The 27922-nt window shown below is 39.8% G+C and overlaps 1 protein-coding gene across 3 annotated transcripts; it reads right to left on the reverse strand.

The window, feature by feature from the left end:
• Window positions 1-50: 50 nt before the first annotated feature.
• map3k15 (mitogen-activated protein kinase kinase kinase 15) lies at window positions 51-27913 on the reverse strand. 3 transcript variants are annotated; one of them, XM_085362802.1, is made up of 30 exons: window positions 27225-27913; window positions 23180-23319; window positions 22939-22962; window positions 22528-22605; window positions 21407-21600; window positions 19712-19880; window positions 19449-19555; window positions 18012-18182; window positions 17811-17923; window positions 17446-17605; window positions 16977-17127; window positions 16785-16892; window positions 15934-15983; window positions 15145-15240; window positions 14896-14983; window positions 14588-14721; window positions 13971-14098; window positions 13538-13668; window positions 12308-12413; window positions 10273-10430; window positions 9957-10140; window positions 8505-8655; window positions 7812-7986; window positions 6600-6785; window positions 6046-6151; window positions 5623-5863; window positions 4326-4438; window positions 1969-2075; window positions 1789-1865; window positions 51-966 (listed from the first exon to the last, which is right to left on the reverse strand). In XM_085362802.1, exons 1-30 carry the CDS (start codon window positions 27532-27534, stop codon window positions 873-875), a joined length of 4050 nt encoding a protein of 1349 aa, XP_085218928.1. In that variant the 5' UTR covers window positions 27535-27913; the 3' UTR covers window positions 51-872. The 3 variants fall into 3 exon arrangements, with proteins under 3 accessions (XP_085218928.1, XP_085218927.1, XP_085218929.1); XM_085362801.1 differs by having other exon boundaries at window positions 8505-8682; XM_085362803.1 differs by lacking the exons at window positions 51-966; window positions 1789-1865; window positions 1969-2075; window positions 4326-4438; window positions 5623-5863 and having other exon boundaries at window positions 6086-6500; window positions 8505-8682.
• Between the last annotated feature and the right edge of the window lie 9 nt (window positions 27914-27922).

Consider the following 27922-nt stretch of genomic DNA (forward strand, 5'->3'; position numbering starts at 1 on the left):
CAAGAGAGTAGTTACGACTAATAAATAACATGCATAAAAATCTAATCAGCAGCAGTGATATATGTGCATGCTACATTATGTTTAATTTAAGGCTTTAGGCTGAAATGTATATTTAGAGACACAACATTTTAAGCTAAGCAGGACAGTTTGCTTAGAAGAATGCAAGTCTAAAAGATGCAGAACGCAATACAGCAGATACCTAAATTCATTCAATGCTGAGGACTCTTTTCATCATAGACAGCACAGCTGACTGTACCAATATACAGCAGATTTTAACATCCTAAAGCAGTGGTTCTCAAGCCATGTCCTTCTGGGAGAAACAGAGCCTTGACATTAGGATGGCCAAAGACAATGTGAAATTAAACCTATTGTCATTCTTGAATTTTGCACAATTTCAGAAACAAACTCCAGAAACATTTGCATATTTGGAGCTTGGCTGAAGGTGAAGGCAGTAAACATGACACCCGTTAATGCCACATGACGTGCTTGTACCAGGGAGCAGTCAAGTTAAAGAGGTCACATGTGACTTCTGAAAAGTCCCTAAAAAGTTCAGGGCTGTAGTGCTTGTTTAAATACAAAAATTGTGGCACTCCTGAAAGTGAACATTTCAAAAAAGCTTGAGAATCAATGCTCTGAAGAAACATTAGGGGAGCATGTTTCATAAATATCAAGCACAAAGGTACACACAGTAGTGCCTGCACTAAAGCACTTTGGTCTGGTCAAGTCGGACTCTACGTGGATTCAGTGAGTCCTGTACATACAACACAAAAACAACATTTTTTTAAAAAGGCACCGTAGAGTCAGAGAAAAAGGAGAGATCATGGTAATGTGTGAACATGTGCGTGTTTTCCCCACAACAGAATTCTACTCCATCATGCATTGTTTTCTGAGCGCTTGTCGTTGGCCAGCCTGTCTCGTTCTCTGTGCCGCTGGATGGCTCGCCAGATCCGGCAGAGGATTCCGCCCCTGAAAGGAAGCATAGATGTTGTTACAGCACATCACACCTACATGTGCATGTTAATTATTAGCTAAAAGTATAACTTGAAAAAGGCAGTAAAAAAGGCTGTAAGGTTAACTCTCTTATCGCTTATGTCCTTTGAGGTAAAAAAAAGGATGATAAAGTCTTATCAAACACATCAGTACAGCAGTCTTGTGTGGGAAATCTTGCCAGAGCATATGAAACAATGGTTTGTCACAAAGCAAAACCATTCAATCTGTCATTGTTTTTGGTTAAAATGTTGCTGTTTTACTGAGTCAAAATGCTAAATCATATATTTGTGATAAGTGGTAATCTGTGGGGCTAATCTATTAAGTTGGTATGCAGTACTATAGGCCATGGGAGAAGCTAATGGCAATGGGTCAACAGTTCTGAAGTATTTTATAGCTGCAAAACAAACATTTGTTGTATGCTTGCAAAAGTCTGACTTTATTTAACTCTGACCTATTACTCTGTGACAGGAGATAACCGAGGTCAGCAGCATCCCTAGTTTCTAAAAGACTTTTGCAGTTATAAACGGTAAAATGACATCAGACCACTTCAGAAGAGGCTATTCGTACAGTGAGATACCATTTAACCTTGTGGAAGAAAAATGGTGTGATTTAACCATTCTAATGTTTTCTGGAACATCAGAGGAGTTTGGAAAGTCAGTGACCTATAAAAGGTAAATGTCAAGGAGGCAATGATGAAGATTTACTCTTCATGAACTTGGAAAGAAATGTATGACTTTTATGAAATGTGTTTATTTCTCAGACTGCAGGACTAGCTTTATATAACTTATGTGCAGATACCGTAGATGTAGGCACCGGAGGTCCTCTTTGGTAACGTCACGAAGAATGTCCGTCAGTGTATATTCCTCAAGAACAAACTAGGACAAAACAGAAGCACTCTTACTTTATATTGACACTTCACTGCCACGGTGCACTAGAATGATAAGCTGCACACTAATGGCCTATATAAAGATACTCAACCTTGTCTATGGTGTCGGGGTCTGCGCCCTGCTCTTTCAGCCAGTCGATGAGCTGCTTGTCTGGCTCATGGTCTGCTGGGATGTGGTGGATGGATGGAGGTGAAATGTCTGAAACGACAGGTATAAGAACACTTTGCTCAAAGTACATGTTGATCTTCAGTATTAACCCTTTCTGGTCACTACACTGAGCAGCCAGTCAAAGGCTGTTTTCTTGTATTTGTGTCAGTGTTGATGGTATACTTGCACATAAAACACTACATTGCACACTGATGTGTCACTCCATACCCTGCCACCCAATGGTCGTTTAATGTTAATATACTTGGATGACGTGTTACATTGTAATTACTGTTATTTAACCCTGTCATGCATGAATTATGACAACCTCAATCAGGATTTTTCTTTTAAGTACTTAATTCATCCTCCATGCCTAAAGATAAATAAGATACTTAAGAAAAAAATCCTGATTGAGGTTGTCATAATTCATGCATGACAGGGTTAATGATCTCTTCTCCATGACGACAGCACAAGAATGTTAGATCATCACTTTGGCACCTATACATGTCAAACTAGCTGCACAAGCAGCTACAGGCTGACGTGCAACTTCAAAGAGATGTACACTAAACTTGACAAGGACTTCAAAATAATGCCGGGGGCTTTTAAAAATAGCCGCAACGAGAAAAAGTCCCCTGCAAAGAGCCAAACTCAAACCACTAATTAAAGCACAGCTCTCTCTTAAATTCACAGGATAATCTGAAATATATACACATTACCACGTAAAGTTCTGCTGCTCCAACTGTCTGACCCCCAAATATTTGAACTGCAATATGTGGAAGTGGAAGAAGTCTTTTCTCACAATATATGGATCATCAGTAGAGGACATAAAATTGATACCTATCATTATCATTGGGTGCAGCACTCTAAATAAATTAGAGTGTGTGAGAGACTGCACTTTCAAATTTCCATTAGGCGCTCAGGAGGGTTTTAAACCAGCTGGATTAGAGATTAATTACACTAAAGAATAGAGTCTTAGGTAAGGAGGCTATAATGTCTTTGAGAAAGATTCAAGGGAAAGGCATTTGTTTAGATTTAAAACCTTCCTGTTGGATTAAGCTGTACAATCTATTTCCCCCTACTTCCTCTTTTTCATAACAGAAGAAGAAAAAAGTGTTTTTGTATCACGATCAAGCAGTTGTGAACATAAGCCCTATATCATTAACTTACTAATAGAAATAGAAATGTGCAATAGAAGCTGCTAAAAATGCTATAGCATTTTGTATTTTTTCACTGTTTATACTGGTGGAGTGTAGAGTAACTAACTCTCAATTACAATTTCTGATCCCATCTGCAGAAGATTTAATTCAAAGCCTGAAACAGGATTTGAGGAATTCTTGGTTTTCAGATTTCCACAAAAAAATACCATAAGCATTACCACTGAGAGCAACAGGTTTCCAAACATTGTAGGTTTAGAACAAACATTTTTTAAGAATGAATTGAATGATAACTAGGACTTAATACAGGTCCATCCACAACTATTTGGACAATGCAACACAGGATCACTCCCATCTCCATCTGCATCCTGACCCATGGAAATTACATTTTATGGCTCTGGCCTGAAGCCTTCACTCTCACAATGGCTCTAGTCTTGTTCAGCTCTTCCTGCAGACTGTGTGGTCATTCACTACCTTATCTTTTCCATGGAGCCCAGAAATCTTCCCGTGACTAAACTTTGTTCAGATGCTGGTAGAGTTTATTGCTCTTGGCTATCTGGCATTAATTTGTTTGAGATTAGAAGCCTCATGCTAGCAGTCGTAGTACCTACATATCTGGTTACGAGTTTACATTCCTTTTTATTTTGGGCGGGAATCACATTTCAGATGTAAAAACACAACCTACTAAGTGTCAAGCACATGTCAGCAGTGCTGAATTATTTACAATATTATCTGTGGAATATTATCATACATTTATGCAAAAAATAAATATATAAATTATATAGTGTTACCACAACTGAATCCCAACCTAACTCAACCCTAACATTATTATCCAGTATTCTTTTCCTGATCTAACTCCTTATGGATATGGATACAGGGTCTAATTTTATAGACTGTGGTCTCTGATTTACAATACTTCTTTTTCAGAAATTGCAACAAATTAACAACATTAAATAACATTAAATCTTACTTAAATCTCTATTATCTAGTCTCATCTTAAACATGCAAATACCTTCAAAATGTTCCTAGCCTTCTTCCCTGGAGAAATAAGTCTTTTATGGAACCAGTTTAGAAGTCAGATTGTAAAAGTTAAGCATATTTAAACATGGCACTTTTTCTTAGCAGGGAGTGTGTGAGTGACTCAGTTTACCTGGGGGTCTGTGTCTGACTCGGACCAACTCTAAATCATGTGTTCTCTGCTGCAGGGTGGCTTTCAAGACCTGCTGGTACTCCTTCTCCTTTTGTAGCAGCTCATCCAGCAGCCTGCAACAACAATAATATCTGTTAAGTTAATTTCTATAGTTTCTCCTGGTATACACAATGTAAAGATGTTTGGACAAACTATTTTATACTGAAACTTCCTGCTTTGAAATTCCATAGTGGAACTGATTTGGACACACGCATTAATGTCAGTTATTGGTAGGAGCTATAGCTACACAGTACAACGGCTAAATACAAGAATCGCATTATAGTGCATTACACAATTGTCAAACAAGCGAAAATCCCCAGTTCTATTTCAGGAGGAGACATAAATGCCTTTGGGATTATCTCTAGTGTAAAAACCATGCCAAATCAAACATGCAGTAAGCAGCTAAAAGTAGATTTTTACATTATGACTAAATCGACATGTACAAGCACAGGGCTAAAGTGCAGATGCAGTTTTTACAAAGTCAACATGAGTATCAGACTGTTCTTTGCAGTCCCATTTCCACTGTGGTACTTATTAATAAAGTTTCCACGAGGCTATCTCAATTAAAAATTCAAAAGTCTGCAGAGAGTCAGCTGCAGGTGTGTTGTTTGAGAGTGTTTGAGAGGCAAAAATGAAGCAGAAATGCTGAGAACAAATACCAAAATCTGAATGAATGGCTGAAAAAGATTAAATCTAAAGTAATGAACTAAAGCGTCTTAAGTTGAAGTTACTAATAGCTAAAAGCAGTAAAGGAAAAGCTAAAAAAAAAGGTGATGATGAAATCACTGATCACATGTCTCTTGATGGTATGAATGAAGACATTATTGCGTTTGATAGATGCCACTCACATGACCGCATTTGTGAGCCAGTAAGGAAAAACAAAACAACTTGAAATGCAAATGTAAGAGCTGAGGAAAACCCCTCTCTGTATCATTGAAGCATGGTGCCAGTAATTACCATCTGATTAAGGTGATTACTGGCACCATACTGTTTTGTGTATTAGGACTGTGCAGAAATTTGCTCCATTTCATGCCCCTGTGGGTATGTCAGCCACCTATCATAAACAGCCCTGAAGAGATAGTGACAGTGTACGTGGGTATGCTTGTAACCTCACGTTCTGTCCTTGTTTTCCGCTTCCTGCTTCAGTTACAAGTGGAAACCTGTGCATGCAGGCCTGGAGAAAAAATTCCACATGAGCCTGTGAAGGTTTCCACCTGACCTTAACCGTGGTAAACAAAACATTTAATTAAGTGGGTACCTGTTGGTTTCGTGTTTGAGCCTGCCCAGCTGGGCGCCTAGATGATGATGTGAGCGTTGATGTTCGTGGGAGTGGGAGGAGTTCACAGTGCTGACCGCAGAGTGTGTGTGATCGGACGTTGTCCCCGTCTCGTCAGTTTGCTGCACTAAAATGGGTCCAAACTCTGCTTCCTCCTCATCGACCTCGTCTTCCTTCTCTGCTCCCTCACACTCTGACGCCGGGCCAAAGTGGGTCTGCAGCTCTATTGTGTTAGTAAAAAAGTCATAGGTCAAGGTAATTGATGTTATGTTGTTGGCTTTCTGCGAGCACTCTACTACTTAAACTACTAAACCATAAATCGGAAAAGTAAAATAGCATGGATGTTAATGTCCACTAGATGGAGTAAAAAGCTTATGACAGGCTGCAGCTGCCAGAGATGCCCACCTGGTATAAGGATGGTTATTGCAGCCTGCACAGCTCGTCGGATGATGTTATCCATGGCAAACATCCAGTGGGGTTTAATGTGGTGATTTCTCAGGACCTTGTTCACCTGAGAAGGTCCGCACAGACATTTACAGTATAGACACTTTTATTTGTAGTTTTTTTTTCAACACTCACAAGATTCCACACTCACTATAGCTGGTTGTACATTTATTCGATTGTTTTTGGCAAGATGTCTAGTGGAAAACGTGGAAATACTTTTTAGGGCCTTTTTAATTGGCAGTTAAGGACACCAATTAAAAAACAAACTGTCATTATTGTCAGAGACGAAAGGTACAGAAAGTAAACTGAACTGAAGTCTTCTTTCTGGGGAGGGCAGAGGAGGTAGCACTCATCATCTACAAATCAAAGGTTGGTGATTTGATCCCTGGCTGCTCCAGTCTGCGTGCCAAAGTATCCTTGGGCGAGAAAATGAACCCCAAATTGCTCTCTAATGAAACAATTGGAATGAAACCATGCGTGTGTGTGTGTGTGTGTGGGTGTGGGTTAGTGCTGACCGAGTCCTGGAAACCAAACAACACCAGCTGAATCTGGTTGATGGATGTGGAGTCAAAGTCGAGGTCCAGCTTGAGCTTGGAGATGGTGGCCGCCATGACGCGCCGCTCCGGGGAATGGATGAAGTCTCGAAGGATGCAGATGATCTGCTTGATGTGATCGATGGACAGCTGGAGATCCTCGCTACCCTACACACAGTTTTAGCAGAGTGTGCAATTTAAGCCTAGTGATCAATAACTGTAGCATTACAAGCCCATATTATTAAGATTATTATAAAAAATTTAAAAATTATAAGTGATTTTGTAGATTTTTGTTCCTGGTTGGGTTGTATCTTTATCTTTTAGGATTTTACCCTGTGCAATAAAGTACATTTCTTTATCTAGGGACGGATATTAGTATTCTGAAAGACCAATTACGCCCCCCAATGGAAGAATCAGGAACAACAGTTATTTTAGATTGCAATTAGGCTCCCTGTGACTGCACTGGATTCATGGTAGTGAAACAGTAATGACAATCTGTGTTGCAAATTGCTCAGACATAGATCATAGGGGTATAATATGAAGCAAGTCTAACATAGCCAGGCTTTCTTTGGTTTGGTAAAATCTGAAACCCCAGCTGGGGTATCATGATCCAGATTTCATTACGGTGGTTATCAACTCTTCCCATTAACCCCAGCTTTATGCTTAGAGCTCTGTGTGCACTTGATTTGATGTATCACTTGACTCTTCTGCACAAAATGGATCATTGGGACACCGTCTACTCGAGAGTCATTAACAGATGAGCAGGTAGCAAAAATTTCTAGATAAAAACTGCAATTTGTGTTAGTATGTATGGCTCTGTAGGTTATATACATAAAATATATTCCTTCAGCAGAACATCTACACCACACTTATACAGTGCTGTAAATAAAAGAATCAGTGAAAGCGTGGCATTTCCAGCCTATATTAAATTCTCAACATAAACTGCTCCAAAGCAGGTTGTGATTAGCAGAAGTTACCTGTAAAATGTGGCTTATGATCTGCCCTTGTTTCCTGGAGACAAAGCCACTACTTTTATAACTAAAACGTTAAACTGGGTCTTCCAGGAAAGCTGAGTCATCATGTTTGCTCAGGTGAACAGACCTTTCTCTCCACAACAATATATGTCCCCCGAGTGTGCTTCTGGAACCAGACATATCTCCACTCTATATATAACACAAGTAGACACACACACACCTGCATGTGATTTTCCCTGAGGTTGGAGATGACCTTTTCCTGGTCTTCATTGAGGACCTTGTACAGAATGGCCCGTCTCTCGCTGTCCTTCTTTAGCATGAACAAACCACTGTCCCTGTCCTCAGGAGATGGGGGAACAGAGCGGTCCTCTGATACTGAACCCTCATCAGGCACACTGCAACACACATACACACACACACAAAGTTACCTGAGAAGCACATAAAACAAGACATGAAGTGAACAGATGATTTACAGCAGTGTGCTCTTTAATTTATTTACAGATACAAGCCTCTCCTGGCTACTCTGTGTGCAAAGGAAAGTGCAGAAGTAGCATGAGTCAGCGCTGCGTGACGTGCATGCATGTGTGCACATTGGTGCTCGACTGATGTGTGCAGAGCCACCAGCTGAAGCTTGTAAAATTATCAGGACTCGTTAAATTAGTATTGTAAAAGGCAGCGGAGGACGGTGTGAGTGCAATAAGGCCACCTGCTATCTGCACACACAGATGCACTCGTTCATTTACATCGTTTCACATGATCTGAGCTTCAGCACCAGCAGCAGGATTTCTTTGCAGAAACACATTGTTTCATTGCTCTAATAATTTGTAAAACAATATTTTAAAAGGAAACAGTTTTCTTAATGCCATCCGATCCCAGTCTGATGCAAAATCTCAGTATGTGGTTTCAGACACACCTCAGGTAGTTAGAACTGGGAGGTTTGAGCAGATTCTTGGAGCCAGAGCTTTTCCTCTTGTCAAAGAATATGTCGTGTTTTGCGTCGCAGTCGGGACTCACAGAGCCATGCTCACTGCTGCTACTGCCAGCGGCCTCGCCTTGCACCTGCACTGGCAGGGAGATGTTAGGGATATAGTCTGAAAAATACATAAAAAGAAGAATAGGAATAAGACATGGGCAAGACGATTAAAACTTAATACACTCACACATAAGGACATTTTGTCCTTTACCCATACTCAACTTTATTATATGACTTTTTATGGCCATTCACCATTGCATTTCATCCTGCTACTTGTATCACACCATCAATAAAACCTAGTGACCCAGCTCCACTGGCAGCGCTACATGCCTACTACCATAACACTGCCTCTACGATATTTGCCAGATATGCTTTGGATAATGCTGTTTCTCTCCTTCTCGACATATTTATCTTCCCATCATTCTGGTACAAGTTAATGTTAGTTTTCAGATTCAGATTCAGAAGACTGAAAAGGCAAAAACACAGGGGCAATTAAGAGACTGACCTTGCAATTAAATTGAATTAAATTGAATTATAGCTTTAATCACATGATGTTGTTTTTTTTTTTAAATCCACTGTGGTGGTTGGTCAAATGTTGAGGGTTAGGGTAAGGAAGCCTAAATGCAATAATGTCATTTTCTGTGACATAGTGTGACCTTCACTGATTGGGTGGGAGTGTCACAGTCCAGGGTCAGTGACCCAGTGTTTTAAGTTTTGTATCATTACTGAATTTTGATTTTGTCATCGTTTATCTTTTCTAGTCTTTTGGGCTCTGTTTCTGTGACCCATGGTTACGGTCAACTGTATCCTAGTCAAGTCTGTGTCTGTGATGTTTCCTGTTTTACTTTGAAAGTCTGTGTCCTATGTCAATGTATTGAGTTTTGCTTCATCTTGGTCTTGTCATGTCAGATTACTCCCAGCTGTGCTCTCCTCCTGTGTCTCATTCCCCTCGTTATCCCTCAGTGTATTTAAGCCCCGTGTTTCTCTTTGTCAGTGTTGTGTTGTCTGTTATCCATGTCATAGTTAATCATAGTCAGTCTGTTATTCGAGTCATCATGTATCATAGTTTCCTTAGTTTTCATGTTTCCACCCGCCATCAGCCAAATAAAGGCTCGCTCTTTGTTTGATTTCAAGTTCTGTTCTCCTGGGTCTGCATTTGGGTTCACATCTGAAAAGCACCGGCTGCTCAGCTGTGACAGTGAGAAATATATGTGGTTTTATGACCTCACACAAAGGGAAGAAAAACCAGTTTGGATATTACTGGTTTCTCACCTGTATTTTTTTTAATCAAATAGCACTACTATTTACATGAGCATCACAAAAATCATGCAGTAAAACCCATTTGGAAATGTGATGATATTTTTGTGGCATTGTAGTAATGTCTGTATTTACCTGGTGATTTGAAGGCGATCTTACTCTTCTTGCCCTTGGTGTTGTGCTTGACAAAAGTGTCTCTGAGCAGGTCCAAGGCGATGGCCCTCTTGTGAGGGTCGGGCTCAAAGCAACGTAGAATAAATGACTTGGCCTCCTGTGACAAAGACTCTGGAATCTCTGGGTGAATTTTAAACATGCCAACCTGAAGTGAGAGACCACAGAGATTTAGTGTTAGAAGAAAATAAACATGTGTTTTGCAAATAACTGGACCGCTGAAGGCTGGAAAGGTTCATAAGTAAATACGCAAACTAACACAAATAAGCTCAGTGTCTACCTTAAACATGGCTGCCTGTGGTTCCCCCAGCTCATGAAAGGGAGGTTTCCCAGTGGCCATTTCTATAATGGTACATCCCAGGGACCAAATGTCAGCTGGTGCCCCATAGCCTCGAGGGCCCTTGTCAATTATCTCTGGAGCCATGTACTGCAAGGTACCTTCAAGTAGAGAAGTATATCGTGTAAGCATTTGCAACACAGAAAGAGATGCAAGAGAGTCAACAAATCCATTTTTACTTGCAAACCAAGACTATGAAGTAGCAAAAGGCTGCTTCTGTTAGCTAATATTTTTATAACAGTGTATACCCTGACTGGACATTTTATTGCATGGCCTTGCACACAAAGTGCAATCTGAGGCGAAGATTAAAGATAGATAGATTTCAGAAGAATTTTATTTTGTCTCCCAGTCTGCTCAGAAATTCTGTGCAGATTGGCATTTGCTCCAAATGCTGATGTAAATAGAGAGCCAGCAAGAGCTATAAAAAAGGAGAGTGAGACAAGAGCAAGTGATGCTCCAGAGAAGAAATGGATAAGGAAACACACACACAGACAGCTCCTAATGAAAGGTAAACACCCTTCTGCCTCTGCTTGATTAGCTAATCTAATTACACACCTTGCTGGCTGCTGGAGAAGGCCAGATGGCCAATAAATGTGTATGTCAGTACATTCGCATGCACTCATGTGTCTCTCTGTTTCCATAGAGGCTGATTGTGGCTCTTGACATTTTGAAGGTCATTTGATATTTACACTCATAGTCTGAGAGTGAGCATATCTCAGACTCCATTTATGCATCTCAGACTGAATTAGTCTGTTTATGACAGGTCAGGGCTCGTGTGTCTTTTTGTGACATTGGAGTTAAAGAGAAATGAAATTGCTCATTGTGCATTTTTCTTCCAAGCAGAACGTTTTTAAGTTGTTCACGTCTGAGAACTTCGTGGGATTTGTGAGATTATTATATTATCGTTATACCCCTAATTAAAGATTGTGAAATCATTGTGTAGTTTTAGTTTGCATTATTCTCCTGACTAAGAAGAAGGTGATAACTATTACAGTTATTAAACTGATTTGTATTACATTAGACTGCTGATTTATTGTGAATGAATGATATTGTTTTATGATGCATTATACGGCTGAGGTATAAAAAATACTGTTTTCAGAGAGTCATCACCTTATTTGTCTGAATAGAAAAGAACAGAACATACAGCACAGGAAGGCAAGATCATAACTTAGGCTCACTGAGAGAGAGAAAGAATGTGGATGTTTAGGTTTTATGACTAGGTGGAGGGGGGCTGAAGCTATAAGAATTGGAGGAACGCTCAGACACTTCGAGATCAGGCGGACTCATCTCCCATCCGGATGGTTTATGCTCATAAAGTGTTGAATTGTATGGAATAAAAGCTTGTTGATTGAGCATTTATACACCGAGTATTGTCCTTCCTTCAGCCCAACGATCAAAAGAATTGGGAGCATTTAACAGATTACTGTTATTACAAACTTCAACTTAATCCCTGGGCTATTGTTTGAAATTTCTGTCAGTCATAGACAATGAACAGTTTAAATGGTTAGCTAACAGCATAAACAAATGGTACATGAACAGCTTTGGGCTGTTAGCTACACAAAAACAGGTGAAATTAGTCACCAATAGCTGTTACATGGAGTAGCAGCTAAAAGTAGGGCATGAATGATTTTAATAGTAAGCTAATACTTTTGAACAGTTTGAAGACTTGTGTGTTTGTGTACATTGCACATGGCTCTCGGGGTACATCAGATGAAACCACCGTGTTAAACTATATTCTAGCAATAATGAATTGTTTTTTATAGATATTGTAATATTGAAAGGCTGTTTCTTTTATTTAATGCCTTTGTAATCTCATTGTTTAGGTTTTAGGTATACTGTGTATATATATATATATATATGTATATATAGTTTTTTGTTGGGTTTTTTTTTTATGTTTTTATGGGTTTTGATGGGTGTTTATATGTATTTTAAAACCTGTTGTAAAATTCAAATTCTGCAAGATGATCGAAAAGGTTACCTGTGAATGTTTCTGTACAGGGATTGACTCCTGCCAACCGTTTTGAGGTACCAAAGTCAGAGATCTTCAAGACACCACTATAGGTGTTAACTAGGACATTATCACCCTAAAAAGAAACAAATGAGGAGAGATTTAAATGCATTGAACTATGTGGGTCATTATTATTTAAACTGAAGCCTACAGAATTATCACCAATTATCACCAAGTACTTCCCCATCAGTAATGGGGTTCCACGAGGCTCTATTCTTGGCCCTGTCATTGTTCCCGCTGATCTTCAGTGCTGTTTCTTTCTAGTTATTCTTTTTTTTTTTCTCTCCACCTATGTGATACATATGCATATGTGTGTGATTTGATAGGTTTCCCTGGAGTTCTGAGATTTTCTGAGGGGCATGCCCACTAACCCATTCTCATTGGATCTTTGGTCGGCCCACCTCGTCTACTAATTTTTCGCCTGCAGTACGAGGACCAGCTCTGCAGTTTTGCCATTTGTACACATTTATGGCTCTCAGTGTCTCAGGTCCCTCTTGTGTGTCAGCTGTCAGCAGTCTCTTAGCCTCATTTCTAAAGTCATTCACCCATAAACCTACTTCTGATTTATCTGCTTGCTCACTCTCGACCAATTCAGAACACCTATGTCTCAGACACGTCAAACTGACTGATGTATCTTAACATGAATGTACTTTTGCAGGCTCAGATGCCAACTAACACAGTCTCAGCTAAGAATGACCAAAGCTGACTAAAGACACCCTGAAAAAAATCCCTCCAGAAATGTGACAGTGATGTAAAACAATAGGAAATCATGGAAGCTAACAGGTTGCAAGCTTATGAGAATAAGAGACAAAGTAGCCAAGTGGAAAAGTGTGCATCTTTGAGGACGAGAACCAACATAAGTGTCCAGTATGTGGTCGCCTTTGTGCATCAGACTTTGGCCTGAGATCCCACATGATGGTGCACAAATGAATGGTTTTAGGTTGGACTTGAGGACCACAATACTTGACCATATAGTCTCAGTCAGCAAGAAACTCATTCATCCTATGTAATGCTCAATACTTTAATGTCTTTTCTTCCAGACAAGACAACTTTGTATCCACAAGCTCAAACCTAAGACTACTTGTAAGTTTCTTTAAAAAATAATTTTAACTTGAAATTCAGTCATAATGACATTTCACTTTATAGAAGTAACAGCTGTGTTCCTCAAAGATGTATCATGGCAGGCGGGGTTCCTTCTACCTTGATGTCTCGGTGGACGATCTGGTTTTCATGCAGGTATCGGAGACCTTCCAGAATCTGTCTGGTGTAGAAGATAATTGTTGCCTCCTTCAGAGGACCCCATTTCGACCGTAACAATGCAGACAGACTTCCTGGAGAAAAGAAAGAAGGCGTGTCCAAAGCCTATCTTAAAGGTGGAAAAACACCCAGCTAGTTAGACTAATTACCAACTCGGTGGTCATAAGCATATCTCTCTGAAATAGATGAGCTTTAGAGAAAACATCATTTAGACACAATATCTTATATGTTGTTTTTCTGCTTAAGACATTTTTTTTGCCTTTTCACTGAGGCTGAACTAGATGTATACTGCAGTAAGGCTACCTAATAGGAGGTAACACAAGACAGCTTCTATTACACAGAATTGTGTCTCTTTCTGTGGTTTGTACAAACATACCTCCAGGCACTTGTTCCATGAAGATCTTAATGTATCCATTCTCAGAAATGGAACCCAAATACTGAACAATGTTCCTGTGCTTCAGGTACTTGTGAAGAGCGATCTCTTCATGAAGGGGCTGAGAGTACCTGTCCACAGAAAAGAAAACAGACATCAGAAAAGACAAATTGCATTTCGTACCCTTGCTTTGTGTGTTATTTGTGTAGGTTCTGTTTTATCATTAACTACATTCACATTGGTATTAACACTGGAAATAACATTATCTGTTCATTGTCCAATAATCCAGACACATTTGCTGCAAAGTAAATTATTAAAAATTAAATACTGGTAAAACATTGCTGCAAGCTCCTATTTGTTTTTGTGTGATTTAAGTTCAACTGTAAAATAAAGACTGTTTGCTCTTTGTGTTACTACAACATAATAAACTCTTAAATATACTAAATGCAATTACTGCATTTACTTTTATTTATGTGGAAGAAAAAAACTGAATTTGCCATCAGTTCTCCATCAGTAAAATTTAAATATTTTAATTATTATATATATTAAGCAAATTTTATGCATTTCTTTTGTTTTGTCAGCTATGCCAAAAAGACTTGTAGGTTGGTAGGTCAACCTACCTGCTGTCTCTTTCAGGGATCTCTTTGATGGCAATTCGGACTTGGTTGCTGAGATCTCTCCCAGCATACACCACTCCGTAGGTGCCACGACCCAACACTACCCTTTCCCCTGTCTCATCGGTGTCATATTCATACTGTAGCACAGAAAAACAGGCATAGAAATGACATATTTTCCATATTTTCCATTAAATATCTCACACACACATATGTGTATGTATGTATGTATGTATGTATGTATGTATGTATGTGTGTGTGTGTGTGTGTGTGTGTGTGTGTGTGTGTTAGCACACTTTCAAGCTCACACTGACCTCTAGCGTATCTCCATCACCCTCCCCCTCCAGCTCCACAGCATTCCCAGTACCATCAGATATCATCTCTTTCACCATGGAGCAGAACCTGAAACACATAACCAGACACAGACATTATTACAGTTATTTACAGTTCTAGGCCTTCAGATCACATCTGCGCATATAGTATGAAGTGTACAAACACAAACACGGACGGACACATGACAAACACACACCTACACAAACACATCTAGAGGTGTTTGTCCTCACCGACCGCACTGCTCCTCAGTAGAGAAATAGATCTGGAAGTCATCCGAGTTATCGTGGACGTAGAGGAAGCAGCAACGCTCATCGAACTTACTGATACTGCAGACAGAAGGGCCGCATTAGGCTGGGCACTGTTCTTTATTTTATTTAACTCTTCCTTATGCTGTATTTTATAACACAGTCCTTTTCACAGATTAAAGTAAATCTCATTAGCGTGCAAAAAACTTACATTTGCTCACAGTATAATAATAATACATGGATATAAATGAGTAATTTAGATTGGTAAGCAGGAGAGCAGACAATCAAATTGTGTTGAGGGATTGTATTCTAACACGAAAAAAAGTTGTTTTATTCTATAGCCAGACTTTTACCTGGATCGTCAAATTGTATTTAAGAGCATGGGTGATGGGGGTTTTTTCACAGTAAGCACTGGCCATTAACCACGAGGAATATCCTTACTGATATTTGCATTTTTTTCTTTCTTCCTCCTCCGGTTGCACTGAGTAATTGAAGCTTTGCACAATATGTCACTGTTTTGAATATTGAGGCTGAACAGGTCAGCTGGAGATCCCTAATGATGTTCCTGGCAGCTAGTTCTTCTGTTTACTTCATGTATTATGGATATAGCTGCAGGGAGCCACAATTTATATGCTTGTTTGCACCACTCCTGAGTTCCCTGAGTTACTACAATTGCAGCCCAGGCCCATAAAACCACAAGAGAAATTTGAATTGAACAAAAATGTACGTTTTCTATTTATTTCTATTTGTTTCCCAAACATGTCTCTTGTATACCTAATGCCTTTGATGGACATTGCAGTGAAGTTCCACTCATGAATACCTTTCTGTAACAAAAAACAGAAGTTAATCAATCAACAAATAAAGTGTTTCAGCTCTAACATTTTGTTCCAGTAGGTTCTAGCAGGTAAATGAACAAATATGCATATATGTATATGTTTCTGTCTACTTAGTTGGACGGCTCCAGCCCTCTAGCATTTCTGAATTAGCATAGGTGAAGCAAATTTAGTTAATGCTGGCTCAGCTTTAAGTGTCTGCAACACACTTTTTCTTTTTTTTTCTACAATGATGAGTCAACAATCTTTAAACAGACTCCACATGGATGCAAAATAAAACTTGAATCCCAAAACTATCTGAGCCCAAACCTCCATGTACTCCTTACAAAAAAAATTAAAAATCAATGAAGCAGCATTATGTTCACCTGTCTTGAGATGTTTGACTACAATTAATGTGAAGTGTTATCAAACTTCGTTTCACTATAATGTGTTTGATCAGCACTGCATGTTAAACAAAAGGCAAGATGTAGGCTAATTTAAATTCTGATATAGCATTTTGGTGGTTTTTGTTGTTTACTGGTAATACTGGTGGTACTTCACCCTGGTATACTCGGGTGCAATTAAAATACTGGACAAAATGAGGGTGCAATGAGTTTGTGTAATTACGTGTTATTCAGTCACAATATGTGATGGAAGATTTCACATCAAAGTTCCTTCTGTTTGCATACATGTTGTCTGATTTAGTTTAAGTCATTCACCATTTTAAATTAATTTTTATTTAATATTTAGAATTTTTCCGAGCGGAGGACAATATTCCTAACAGGAAGATGATTAGATGGGCAATGCTCTGACCGTTTCAGCAGGAGAAACATGCCAGATGGAGACGTTCTTCTCTTCAGCCTCATTGTTGATAGACACATAGGATGGCTGGTAAACTTTGGTGGGCTCCAGAATCAGCACCTGTAAACACAAACACCAAAACATTTGATTTTGAACCCCTCAGTCATCATTTTTCAGCATGAATGCATGTATATGTTTACATACTGGAAACCGCAGTCTGTTGGTGGTGCACTGCGTGGCCTCGACGATGATGTCCATCCAGAAGTTGAGTTTCTCTCTCTGAGGAGAATGCTCCAAATTTTGCTTTTTAAACCTTTGGATCAGCTGTAAGTTCTGCACTACTGAACGCAAATACCTGGAAGAAAATACAACCAATTATAATCATTAAAATAAAAAGCATCACACTTACAATTCCTTGAAATTTTGTTCTCGTAAACTGTTTTTTTGTAGCATGTTTGGGCTTACTTAAATAAAAGAGTTGCATTATAAAAACAAATGTACTTTTGTAAGATGAATGTCCTGATACTTCACTACAACTATGAAAGCTGAATACATCTTTAAAAAATTGAGACCTGGGGATCAGAATGTGACCAAAATTTAAAACTAATCTTTATTATGAAAAACATGCATTGACATTGCAACTTTTATATATTTACAAGATCTTCTCTCTTACCAAACAGGTGGCTTCAGCTTGAAGAGCTTCTCTGCAGCCTGAGTAGCTTTAGGAATGTCACTCGCTAGCATGCTAACGGTGAAGAATTGGCCGACGTCCCAGTAGTTATTCATCTTTTCCAAGGAACCCTTGCGCCCCAGCAGGCTGTTCAACCTCACCCCTGATTATAAGAAGACAAAAAGTGAACATTGTAATTGCAGTCTGATTGAAACTGAAGTGGCATGGTCTCAGCTGACTTTTGTACCACAGAAATATCAAGAAAAGGAGCTACTGAATGCAAACTGAATGCTGAAAATACACAACTTAGGTGTTTCACATTGACTTGAGAGTCCGCTGAGAACAAGTCAAAGGGGGAATCAGGTTACCTATTTTTCTGAGTTCCATGGAGCTCTCGAATTGCTGGCCAGCAACTATGAGGAGGACAGCTAGGTTAATACCCGAGTACAGAGTGGGCTGCAGCTCAAAGCCCTTTCTGTACCTGACAGGTGGAAGAGGAAATACAGATGAATACACACAAGGAAACAATAAGATGTGAATAAGATGCATTTATTTCTGTGTGTTCTCACCACTGAATGGCGTTGTCCCTGTTTTTAGTGTCTTTGCAGTCAGAGTCGAGAAAAATGTCCTTGTAGATTCGTCCACAGAGGCAGAACATGTCTGGTGCAGGATGTTCGCAGGACTGCAACACCTGCAGCATCACTCTGAGAGCCTGCTCCCTGTCTCCAGGAGCATTCCTCCTGCACGTACATGCACATGCACATGAAGGAAAACGTTTTCATGAGACTGAGAAGTACACCTTTATTACTTCCATAGGAATTAAAAGTGCAAGTACCAGCCAGGTGTTGCTAATTAAATGCACTTGATAACTGATCATCAGCCTAACTACCTGCTCAAAAGCAGTTTGGGCAGTTTACTGGCCTGGAGTATTCGGGTGTGTGTTAACACAGGAGTGGCTGTTCTAGCAAATTCACCCTACGATCAGATCTTGTAATGTTTAGAGAAACTTCAAACAAAAAATCAAGAGCTACAGACTTTAAACACCTCAGTTAGCATGTTAAATGTTAAAGTTAATCACAGTACAATGAGAGAAAGCCTGAACAAGCTGCCTGGAGAAGGTATCTCTGCAGGACAGCTTAAGTTTGGAAAGTTCCATCTGAACAAACCGCAAGACCACCAGAACATTATCCTTTGGACAGACAAAAGCAAAGTGTAGATATGTGATCATACTTGACATCACCACGTTTGGTTAAAACCAATGACAGCATATCAGCATAAAGACTTTATATCAACTGTCAGCATGGTTGTGGAGGGGTGATGATGTGGGCTTGCTTTGCAGCCTCAAGACCTGGACACCTTGCAGTCATTGACTTGACCATGAACTTCTCTATATACCAAATCACTCTAGAGTAAGTGTGAGGTAACCTTCCAACAGCTAAAGCTTGGCTCAAGCAGGATTATGCAACAGAGCAATAATCCTGAACACAGCAGAAAATTTACAACAGCATGGCTGAAAAAGAAAACAATCGAGGTGTTGCAAAAGTCCAGACTCCAATCTGACTGAAATACTGTGGGGGAACCTTAAGAGAGCTGTGTATAAACAAGTGCCTGTAAACCTCAATGAACAAAAGCAACATTAAAGAAAATGTAAAAGAAGGCTGAGCCAAAATCCCTCTACAATGCTGTGAAAGGCTAAAACGTCATACAGAAAATGAAGACAGTATACTTAATTTTCCCTGAACAACAAAAATGTATTTTTCACAGAATGCTAGACTTGTGGTCTGTTGCATTTTTGACATGCAGTTACTACATTTTTAGCTCCTGATATCACCACACTGCATATTTATGGTGCATTTTATATGATATGTTAGAATGAATGTCCTCAGTGAAATAAAGGCACAAAAAACAAAAAATGTGGGATCCCTAAAAATAATTAAAGAAGATAAATCTGCTTTACCACAGGGTTTGGGCATCAAAATGTTCAGTTTCATTGAGCTGCTGCGTACCTGTTCAGGGCAAAGGAGTAATGAAACTGGATCATGGGCTGGGTAGCCAGATCACATGTTGGCAGCATCTCCAGAGTCTGCACCAGTTTCACCATGGCATCATAGTCCTGGTTGTCAGAGAAGCCACAAAAGGGGCATTAAATTTAAACCTAATGATAATGCATTTAGAATATAAATGTCATTCTGAACTTCAGTCTGTAATAACTTTTAAGAAGTTCCCAGCTGATAGAAAGAAATGAAGGTCATGTTTGATGTGTTTGTACCTGTATATCTCTGTAGGAAAACAGCAGGTTCATGACAATGTCCTGTGTTAGGACCTCTGTGTTATCAATTCGGAGTTTAATGCGTGAAAGCTCCTTAGCCAGCTCCTCTCCCTGGTACTTCTCCCTAGCCTTCCTGATGTCGTTGAGCAGGGTGTCCTTAAAGGAAGCACTATATGTACACAGACAAGGAACAGAGGAAGAAAAGAAGCTTTCATTTTAATGTTGATCTAAAGCACAGTTTTTGACCTCTAGTGGACCAACCCTTATTTTGCAGCAAACAGACATTACTTACTGTTTTGATGAGATTACTATTGAGTGCTAATGGTCAGTTGGTAGTACTAACAAAAAGCTATGAACAATGATCCTCACTATAGACTCCTACAGTCGGAATACTGCATTGTGCAAAACAAATGCATGGAACATCCCTAGAATAATTACCTCCAACTCCTTTTTAATTTTATTTCTAAAGCACCTAACATTACAAAATGCTTCACGACAAAATACCAGAAGATAAAAACAAAAGGTAGCCAAACACAAGTCTAAAAAGATTCGTTTTTAGCTGTTTTGTAATAGAAAACACAGAGTCCACCTATCACAAGCTCAGAAGGAGCTTTTCAGAGTCTGGGGGTTACTGTTGGAAAAGCTCTGTCTCATCAGCTTTTAGCCTTGTATGATGCATGGGGAGACAGTGCTGCTGAGTCAGCAAGGGTGTGACGTAAGTACTCGGAAGACATTGTGTGAGGCGTCATAGCAGGTTTTGCTTAAACAAGCAAAGAATGAATCACAGTAATACAGAAGGGATGAAATCTGCTTGATTTTCAGTGCAGAGTGTGCAGATAACACCAGTGCCCTTACACACAACATTGGAGGTGGAAATTTTGACACCGATTTCTGTTATAACCTAATATTTCTTGTGAACAGGCTATTTTTGTTCATGCTTTAAGATGAAGATGATACATTTACCAGTGACAACTCATTTAACCAGTGTTGACACAGCAAATGACTCATTTTAAAAGTAAATATTAAGTTAATTTGAGATTAAGCTGATGTTCCAACACTTTGCAATATATTTAACATTTATCTTTCCAGAACACACCAAATAAAGCACTTTTATTGTACTGTAATAACATACTATACTTAAGTATGTTATTCAGATGGTGTTTTGTAAATTCTGTCTTACGTTATTACTTTACACTTCCGTTTTACTACATTTCATAACTAAGTATGGCACCACATTTAGCTGAAAGCCTATATTACTCCTTACTTAGTAGTTTGTTTGTTTGTTTTTTTGGGTGGGGGGGGGTGCTTTTCTTGTAAATGACTGTGAGGTGCTGTTTCTGCCAAGCTCCAGAAGGGAAGGTGGGGCGGACATGAAGCACTGTTAGGCGGTTGACTGACACAGTATTGACTAATCAACCTCTGATTTCCTTAGAAATGGAAACTTGATGCAACACACACACACACACACACACACACACACACACACACACACACACACACACACACAAAGAGAGAGGCTGTGTTTTGAGCTAAAGACAAGAAGGGTTTGATTTTTAAGCACACATAGCTGTTACGTTGGTTGTGTGAGTACAGCAAAAATAAACATAGTTGCACTTTACAGTCTACATCTGCGTCTGTACTGGGAAACCATGATAGTGGGATTACAGCAGCCCCTTGTTTTCACTTGTATCTCACCAGGATGTTACGTGGATGTCCTTCAGCAGGCTGGTGAAGCGGTCGGTCAGGGGATCGCACAGTGGGCCCAGCAGGTTATCCCAGTTGGGCTGCATGTACTCGCTTGCCCTCCGTTGGGCATCGCTTTCACAGCACATATACTCGTGGTTAGGGGTGACTATGTAGGGGATGAAGTAGTAGTTACCACTGGATGCCTAGAAAGAGAGGAGAGAAGGTTTAATTACAAGTTGTTTACAGAAAGAAAAGCACTTTGACAGCTTTGTGCAAATGCCAGGTGTAAAAGAAGTCCAGGTGGAGAGAGATAAGGAGGTGAGAGTAGGGATTAGAGTGATTAATGAGAGGATCAGTGCACCACTGAGACTGTTTGGTAGCATCATACTACATCAGTGAAGGTTTCCAGAAGTAATAAGCCTCATGTACTAAGAACCACCTAACACTCTCTAACCTCTGCCTCTTCTTCCAGCTTTGCATATGAACAAATGTGATTACCTTTAAATCTGAAATTGAAATGATAAGCTTTGCAGGTACAAAAGCATTTGGCAAAGCATTTCAGGACTGACAAATCTTACACGCACTGCTGACTGTCTTTTTGTTGTGTTCATTCTTAAAACATATATTTCTACATCTTTTATTTAACAACTATATCACTAGATTTGTAGTTATTTAGTATGGTCGTCACAGCACCACACATCATTTTAAAGCAGTCACCATCATGATTTCATGCATCGAACGACAGCACTTTAGGCCACAGCAACTAGCTGCTTCTGATTTACACTTGTAAGTTTCTCCTGTTAAACTCTGTTCAGTTATATTCAGTGAGGATTGTTTCACAAACACTTTTTAGGTAAATTCCCCACAGTGGGATTAAATGCAATTCCATGATTCTTTCTGAGATGATGCAAATTTAATTTAGTGCAAAAACGCACATGCATCCAGCACTCTTAAAGCATGCTATAGCTGATTATCCATTGCTTCCTTTGTGTTGTTAGGGGCTTTAATCTGTTAACCACACGACATCCCAGGGAGAGGTCATTGTTTTCCATCCTCACTTCCTTGTCTGTTAGTATTATCAGTCAACTAGGGAATATCCCAGCATGCCTTGATGCAGGCCTGATACCTACTTTATTTCTCAGACCAGAGCCTCTGTATTCTGGAGGCAACTGAACCCAGGGAAAACCTAACGGTGGAGGACGAGCAGCCTACTCCACACACAAACACACATATACACAAAGAAGACAGCGTACATACAGTGAAGGTCAGTTTCTAGGAAAACTAACAAGTAATATGACTCTCGTTCTCGAGCCGGCCATTCATGATTTAACATGTGTGTACTTGTACACAATGTGTGTGAGAGTGTGTGTGTGTATATATATATATATATATATATATATATATATATATATATATATGCATTCCTGTCTGCATTTCTGCATGGGGGTGAACGGTATCTGCCAGGAATATTCCTCTAGAAATAGAAACAGATGGTGTGCACACAGAAATCTTTATAAAACATGCACACATAAGAAACTTACTGTGTTTTTCTGTGCCACCATGTCCTGTGCGGAGATAAAGAGCATGTGAGAATATGTTTCCAGACTTTCGGACAGTGACATAGTGTATTATTCCTGAATTGCTATTTTAAACAGCTGGTAGGACTGACTGTACGACATGTTAGTCTGTAAATAACACAGCAGATCATTTTGTCCCAAGGAGACGTAAAAGAATGGTGTCCATGAACACTAGTTACACTGATGGGAGAGTGTGCATGTGTACCTTCAGTGACTGGGCAGTGTCGGGGTCGGTGTCATGGTATAGGATGACATTGTTGGCCATGTCAAAGCTCTCCCTCACACCCAGGTGGTAAAACAAGGAGGGCTGCCGACACACATCGCTCATATCCACGACTGCAATGTCTGTAAGGAGGAGGTGATGGAGGTGACAACATAAGAGCATAGCTCTTTAACATTGATGCAATTTGCAGAGGTGACAAATGAGCTGAGTTTGAAATACATCTGCCTTTGAGTTTTGTGCTGCATCTGCCCCGTGATCTTTGGCCTCGTTAAATGTGGGAAATGTTTTGAGTGGAGTTGAAAAGAAACAAGAAGAGACACAGTTGGGAGCTCTCCCATTGAAAGATATGAGCATGAACAAGAACATACATGATGGAAGGCATTGGTATTCATTGAATGTTATCCTTTCCTAGAAATCTTTTTTTTTTTTTTTCTAGGAAACAACACCCACTCACCCATGAGAGCCTCCTGCATAGAAGAATCTCAGTATATGAGTCAGTTAAAGGCAAGTACAGACAAGTATGCTGACTTGAAAATCCACATTTTTTTCTACTGAAGCTCAGAGGTAATAACAACATGCCCTCAATCTGCCGCCAAGTTTTATATCCTCTCGGGCCTACCTATAGGGAGTGCAGAATTATTAGGCAAGTTGTATTTTTGAGGAATAATTTTATTATTGAACAACAACCATGTTCTCAATGAACCCAAAAAACTCAAAGCTGAATGTTTTTGGAAGTAGTTTTTAGTTTGTTTTTAGTTTTAGCTATTTTAGGGGGATATCTGTGTGTGCAGGTGACTATTACTGTGCATAATTATTAGGCAACTTAACAAAAAACAAATATATACCCATTTCAATTATTTATTTTTACCAGTGACACCAATATAACATCTCCACATTCACAAATATACATTTCTGACATTCAAAAACAAAACAAAAACAAATCAGCGACCAATATAGCCACCTTTCTTTGCAAGGACACTCAAAAGCCTGCCATCCATGGATCCTGTCAGTGTTTTGATCTGTTCACCATCAACATTGCGTGCAGCAGCAACCACAGCCTCCCAGACACTGTTCAGAGAGGTGTACTGTTTTCCCTCCTTGTAAATCTCACATTTGATGATGGACCACAGGTTCTCAATGGGGTTCAGATCAGGTGAACAAGGTGGCCATGTCATTAGTTTTTCTTCTTTTATACCCTTTCTTGCCAGCCACGCTGTGGAGTACTTGGACGCGTGTGATGGAGCATTGTCCTGCATGGAAATCATGTTTTTCTTGAAGGATGCAGACTTCTTCCTGTACCACTGCTTGAAGAAGGTGTCTTCCAGAAACTGGCAGTAGGACTGGGAGTTGAGCTTGACTCCATCCTCAACCCGAAAAGGCCCCACATCTTTGATGATACCAGCCCAAACCAGTACTCCACCTCCACCTTGCTGGCGTCTGAGTCGGACTGGAGCTCTCTGCCCTTTACCAATCCAGCCACGGGCCCATCCATCTGGCCCATCAAGACTCACTCTCATTTCATCAGTCCATAAAACCTTAGAAAAACCAGTCTTGAGATATTTCTTGGCCCAGTCTTGACGTTTCAGCTTGTGTGTCTTGTTCAGTGGTGGTCGTCTTTCAGCCTTTCTTACCTTGGCCATGTCTCTGAGTATTGCACACCTTGTGCTTTTGGGCACTCCAGTGATGTTGCAGCTCTGAAATATGGCCAAACTGGTGGCAAGTGGCATCTTGGCAGCTGCACGCTTGACTTTTCTCAGTTCATGGGCAGTTATTTGGCGCCTTGGTTTTTCCACACGCTTCTTGCGACCCTGTTGACTATTTTGAATGAAACGCTTGATTGTTCGATGATCACGCTTCAGAAGCTTTGCAATTTTGAGACTGCTGCATCCCTCTGCAAGATATCTCACTATTTTTGACTTTTCTGAGCCTGTCAAGTCCTTCTTTTGACCCATTTTGCCAGCGGAAAGGACGTTGCCTAATAATTATGCACACCTGATATAGGGTGTTGATGTCATTAGACCACACCCCTTCTCATTACAGAGATGCACATCACCTAATATGCTTAATTGGTAGTAGGCTTTCCAGCCTATACAGCTTGGAGTAAGACAACATGCATGAAGAGGATGATGTGGACAAAATACTCATTTGCCTAATAATTCTGCACTCCCTGTACTATGCTTGCAGGGCATCTGAGGGGACTAAAACTTATACATGTGCCTGGCTCTTCCTCAGCTGAGTTGTGGTGCTGCCTAGTATAAATAGCTCGCAATTAAAGAAGAGCTCAGGTTTCGTTCCCCCTAAAAATAGGAGCTTTCAAAGGCATCATCTTTTCATAATGGAGACAGAATTATGAAATAAGTGACTGAAAATTATTTGGGGAACATTGATCGATTTATGGTGAGATTTTAATATATTTAACCATTAACAACAACAGGTGTCAGCTGAGTTAGCAAATAAATAAACAAGAATTAATGTCAACTCACAAGGCTCACTAAGATCACTATTGTCAACTGCTGTCTTGGATTCATACGAATGAGTTTAAATGTTGTAATCATCAGCATCCAAAGCCAGTAATATAAGAGCGTTCAAGTGCATATTTTCAGTCATTTGCTTGTTAATAGCCTGAGTGGCTCCATATTTCATTGGTTTACATATTTGCCCAACAAGAATCTGTACCATTTCTTTAGGATTGTAACAGGATATCTGAGGTTTCAGAAACCTCCAAAATCAAACATGTAGCACTATTACTACAATTAGATCTCATCTGAATAAGAAAGCAGCTCAACAAGTTGTGCAGAATTATATGTGTGAACATACAGAAAAGCTTTCACTATTGTGCTGCAAACTTGGTAGCCCATGACAGACCTTTTTTAGTGATAACTTTTTCTATTAGTACATTCCTACTGCTGGAAAGATTAGAGCTTGAGTATGTGTATAGTATGTGCATAGGATAAAGGGTGCAAAAAGGAAGAAGTACCTCTACAAAACACAAAGTTACTGCATTCAAAATATTACTGAAGTACAGAAGTAGAGTCAGGTATGTATTGGATTAAAAAATATAAGCATATATACCCAACTGCTGTAATTTTAGTACTTTAGTATAACTTTGAGACATCTATCATTTGTATGAACCTATTTGCAAAAGATAAGTCATGATGTAATACGAGGCTACAAGTTTACAAGTAAATTACTGACTACTGAAAAAAACCTACTAGTGTTGCGAAATCACAGTCCAGGGTAGTAATGCTGCACAGTCATGCTGCACTATAACAGTGATCTCACTGCATAGCTTACAATAAACTTACAACTGTTGTAACACAACAGTCAGGAACCACTCACAAGCTATTACGCAACTTAACCCCTGATTTAATAAAAACATATTATTAGTGCTAATGAATCAAAGCATATGGTGTATGAGGAATTAACATAGATTACTTAGCTAAAAGTACTCTGATCATACCATAGTCTTGCAAGCATGAGTCTTATTTATCCTACCTTCTGGAGTATGCTGCAGTGTATGTTAAGGTTCAGCTCTTGCTTTATGTCTATAGTTTATTCTACAGTGTGTTCACACTGTGGTGGAGATAAAATATCTTGAGTAATTTCAATTTAAGTTAAATTGAAGAAGTTCAGTTTAACCTCTTTTTTCACTTTTTATTTCGACACTTATGTAGTAACATTTTTATTTACCACTTGTGTACTTACTTCGAATATTTGTTTATATTCCATTTTATTTTTATCATTGTGTATTGGTACCTCTTCCACCATCAAGATTACATGCTACCCAAACACCAATACAGGTACGTGTCTCATCATGTGACCACCACAACCAGAATTACTGTAAGAACAAAAAAAAGCTTTCCCGACACCAATAAGGAAAAGAAGAATAGTCTGCATGATAGATAGATACAGTTTTATATGAGCTGCTTAGTTAGTTTTAATAATAAAAAGTTTTCGCACACTTGCAGTTAGAAGTCTGACTTGTGCAAACCTGCCCTCCCTCTTGTGTAACTTTCCTGTGAAGTACCTGCATCATAGAAACTGTCCAGTACTGATGTTTCTCCAAAGTCCAACCTTCCGAAGGTGACGGTGGTGAGCAGGGCGCTCTCCGAATCACAGGCTCTCTGCAAACACTGCAGCGCTCCGGACTCCGGGCTGCTCGCCATCACCGACTTAAGCCCATCGTTCAGGACGTAGACGACCCGCAGAGAGCGCTGCTTAGTCGGTGGACTGGGGCTGGACACGTCGCCCCTCTCTCGGTCCCGCTCCACCACACACACCCCAGCTGTGTGGTCTCCCCCCATGTCCGACGCCGGTGCGCTCTGCCCGGTTTCCATATCGAGAACCTGGAAAGTGACTTCTTCTCCGCTTGATATCTACCACCCTCTTTATTCTCTTTGCGCCTTTCGTTTTCTCCTCCTCTCGCTCTCACTGGTGACACACCTGTCCTGGCATGAGAGCACGTCTGAGTCTGTCTCCTTGCATCTCCGCCTCATTAACTCATATCATCTGACGATTATCTCGCACCAAGACGTCCGCTTCATCCAGACTGGATTTGACTGGATCCCCGAGAGAGAAAGAGAAGGAGGAGGAGGAAATGTGGTGAGAAAAATACACTCAGAAGTTGGAATATTCCCTTTTGGCTCAGCTGTACTCTGGTATGAAGTTTTCCACTGGCGAATAAACTCTGGTCCTGTCAGTCTAGGAAACGTTATCAGAGTGTTC

Source organism: Diplotaxodon limnothrissa, linkage group LG9 (assembly GCF_057381915.1).
Source record: "Diplotaxodon limnothrissa isolate DT_005_m linkage group LG9, D_limnothrissa_male_GT1.1, whole genome shotgun sequence".
NCBI classification, from domain to species: domain Eukaryota; kingdom Metazoa; phylum Chordata; class Actinopteri; order Cichliformes; family Cichlidae; genus Diplotaxodon; species Diplotaxodon limnothrissa.

Excerpts from the sequence above, each read along its gene's own strand:
- map3k15 (XM_085362801.1), bottom strand. The coding sequence starts at position 27,534 with ATGGAAACCGGGCAGAGCGCACCGGCGTCGGACATGGGGGGAGACCAC. Across the intron at positions 19,556-19,711 it reads TTTCCTACAGAGATATACAG|GACTATGATGCCATGGTGAA; the intron begins GTACAAACACAT and ends TCTGACAACCAG. Across the intron at positions 6,786-7,811 it reads TCAGGGAAAATCACATGCAG|GGTAGCGAGGATCTCCAGCT; the intron begins GTGTGTGTGTGT and ends AACTGTGTGTAG.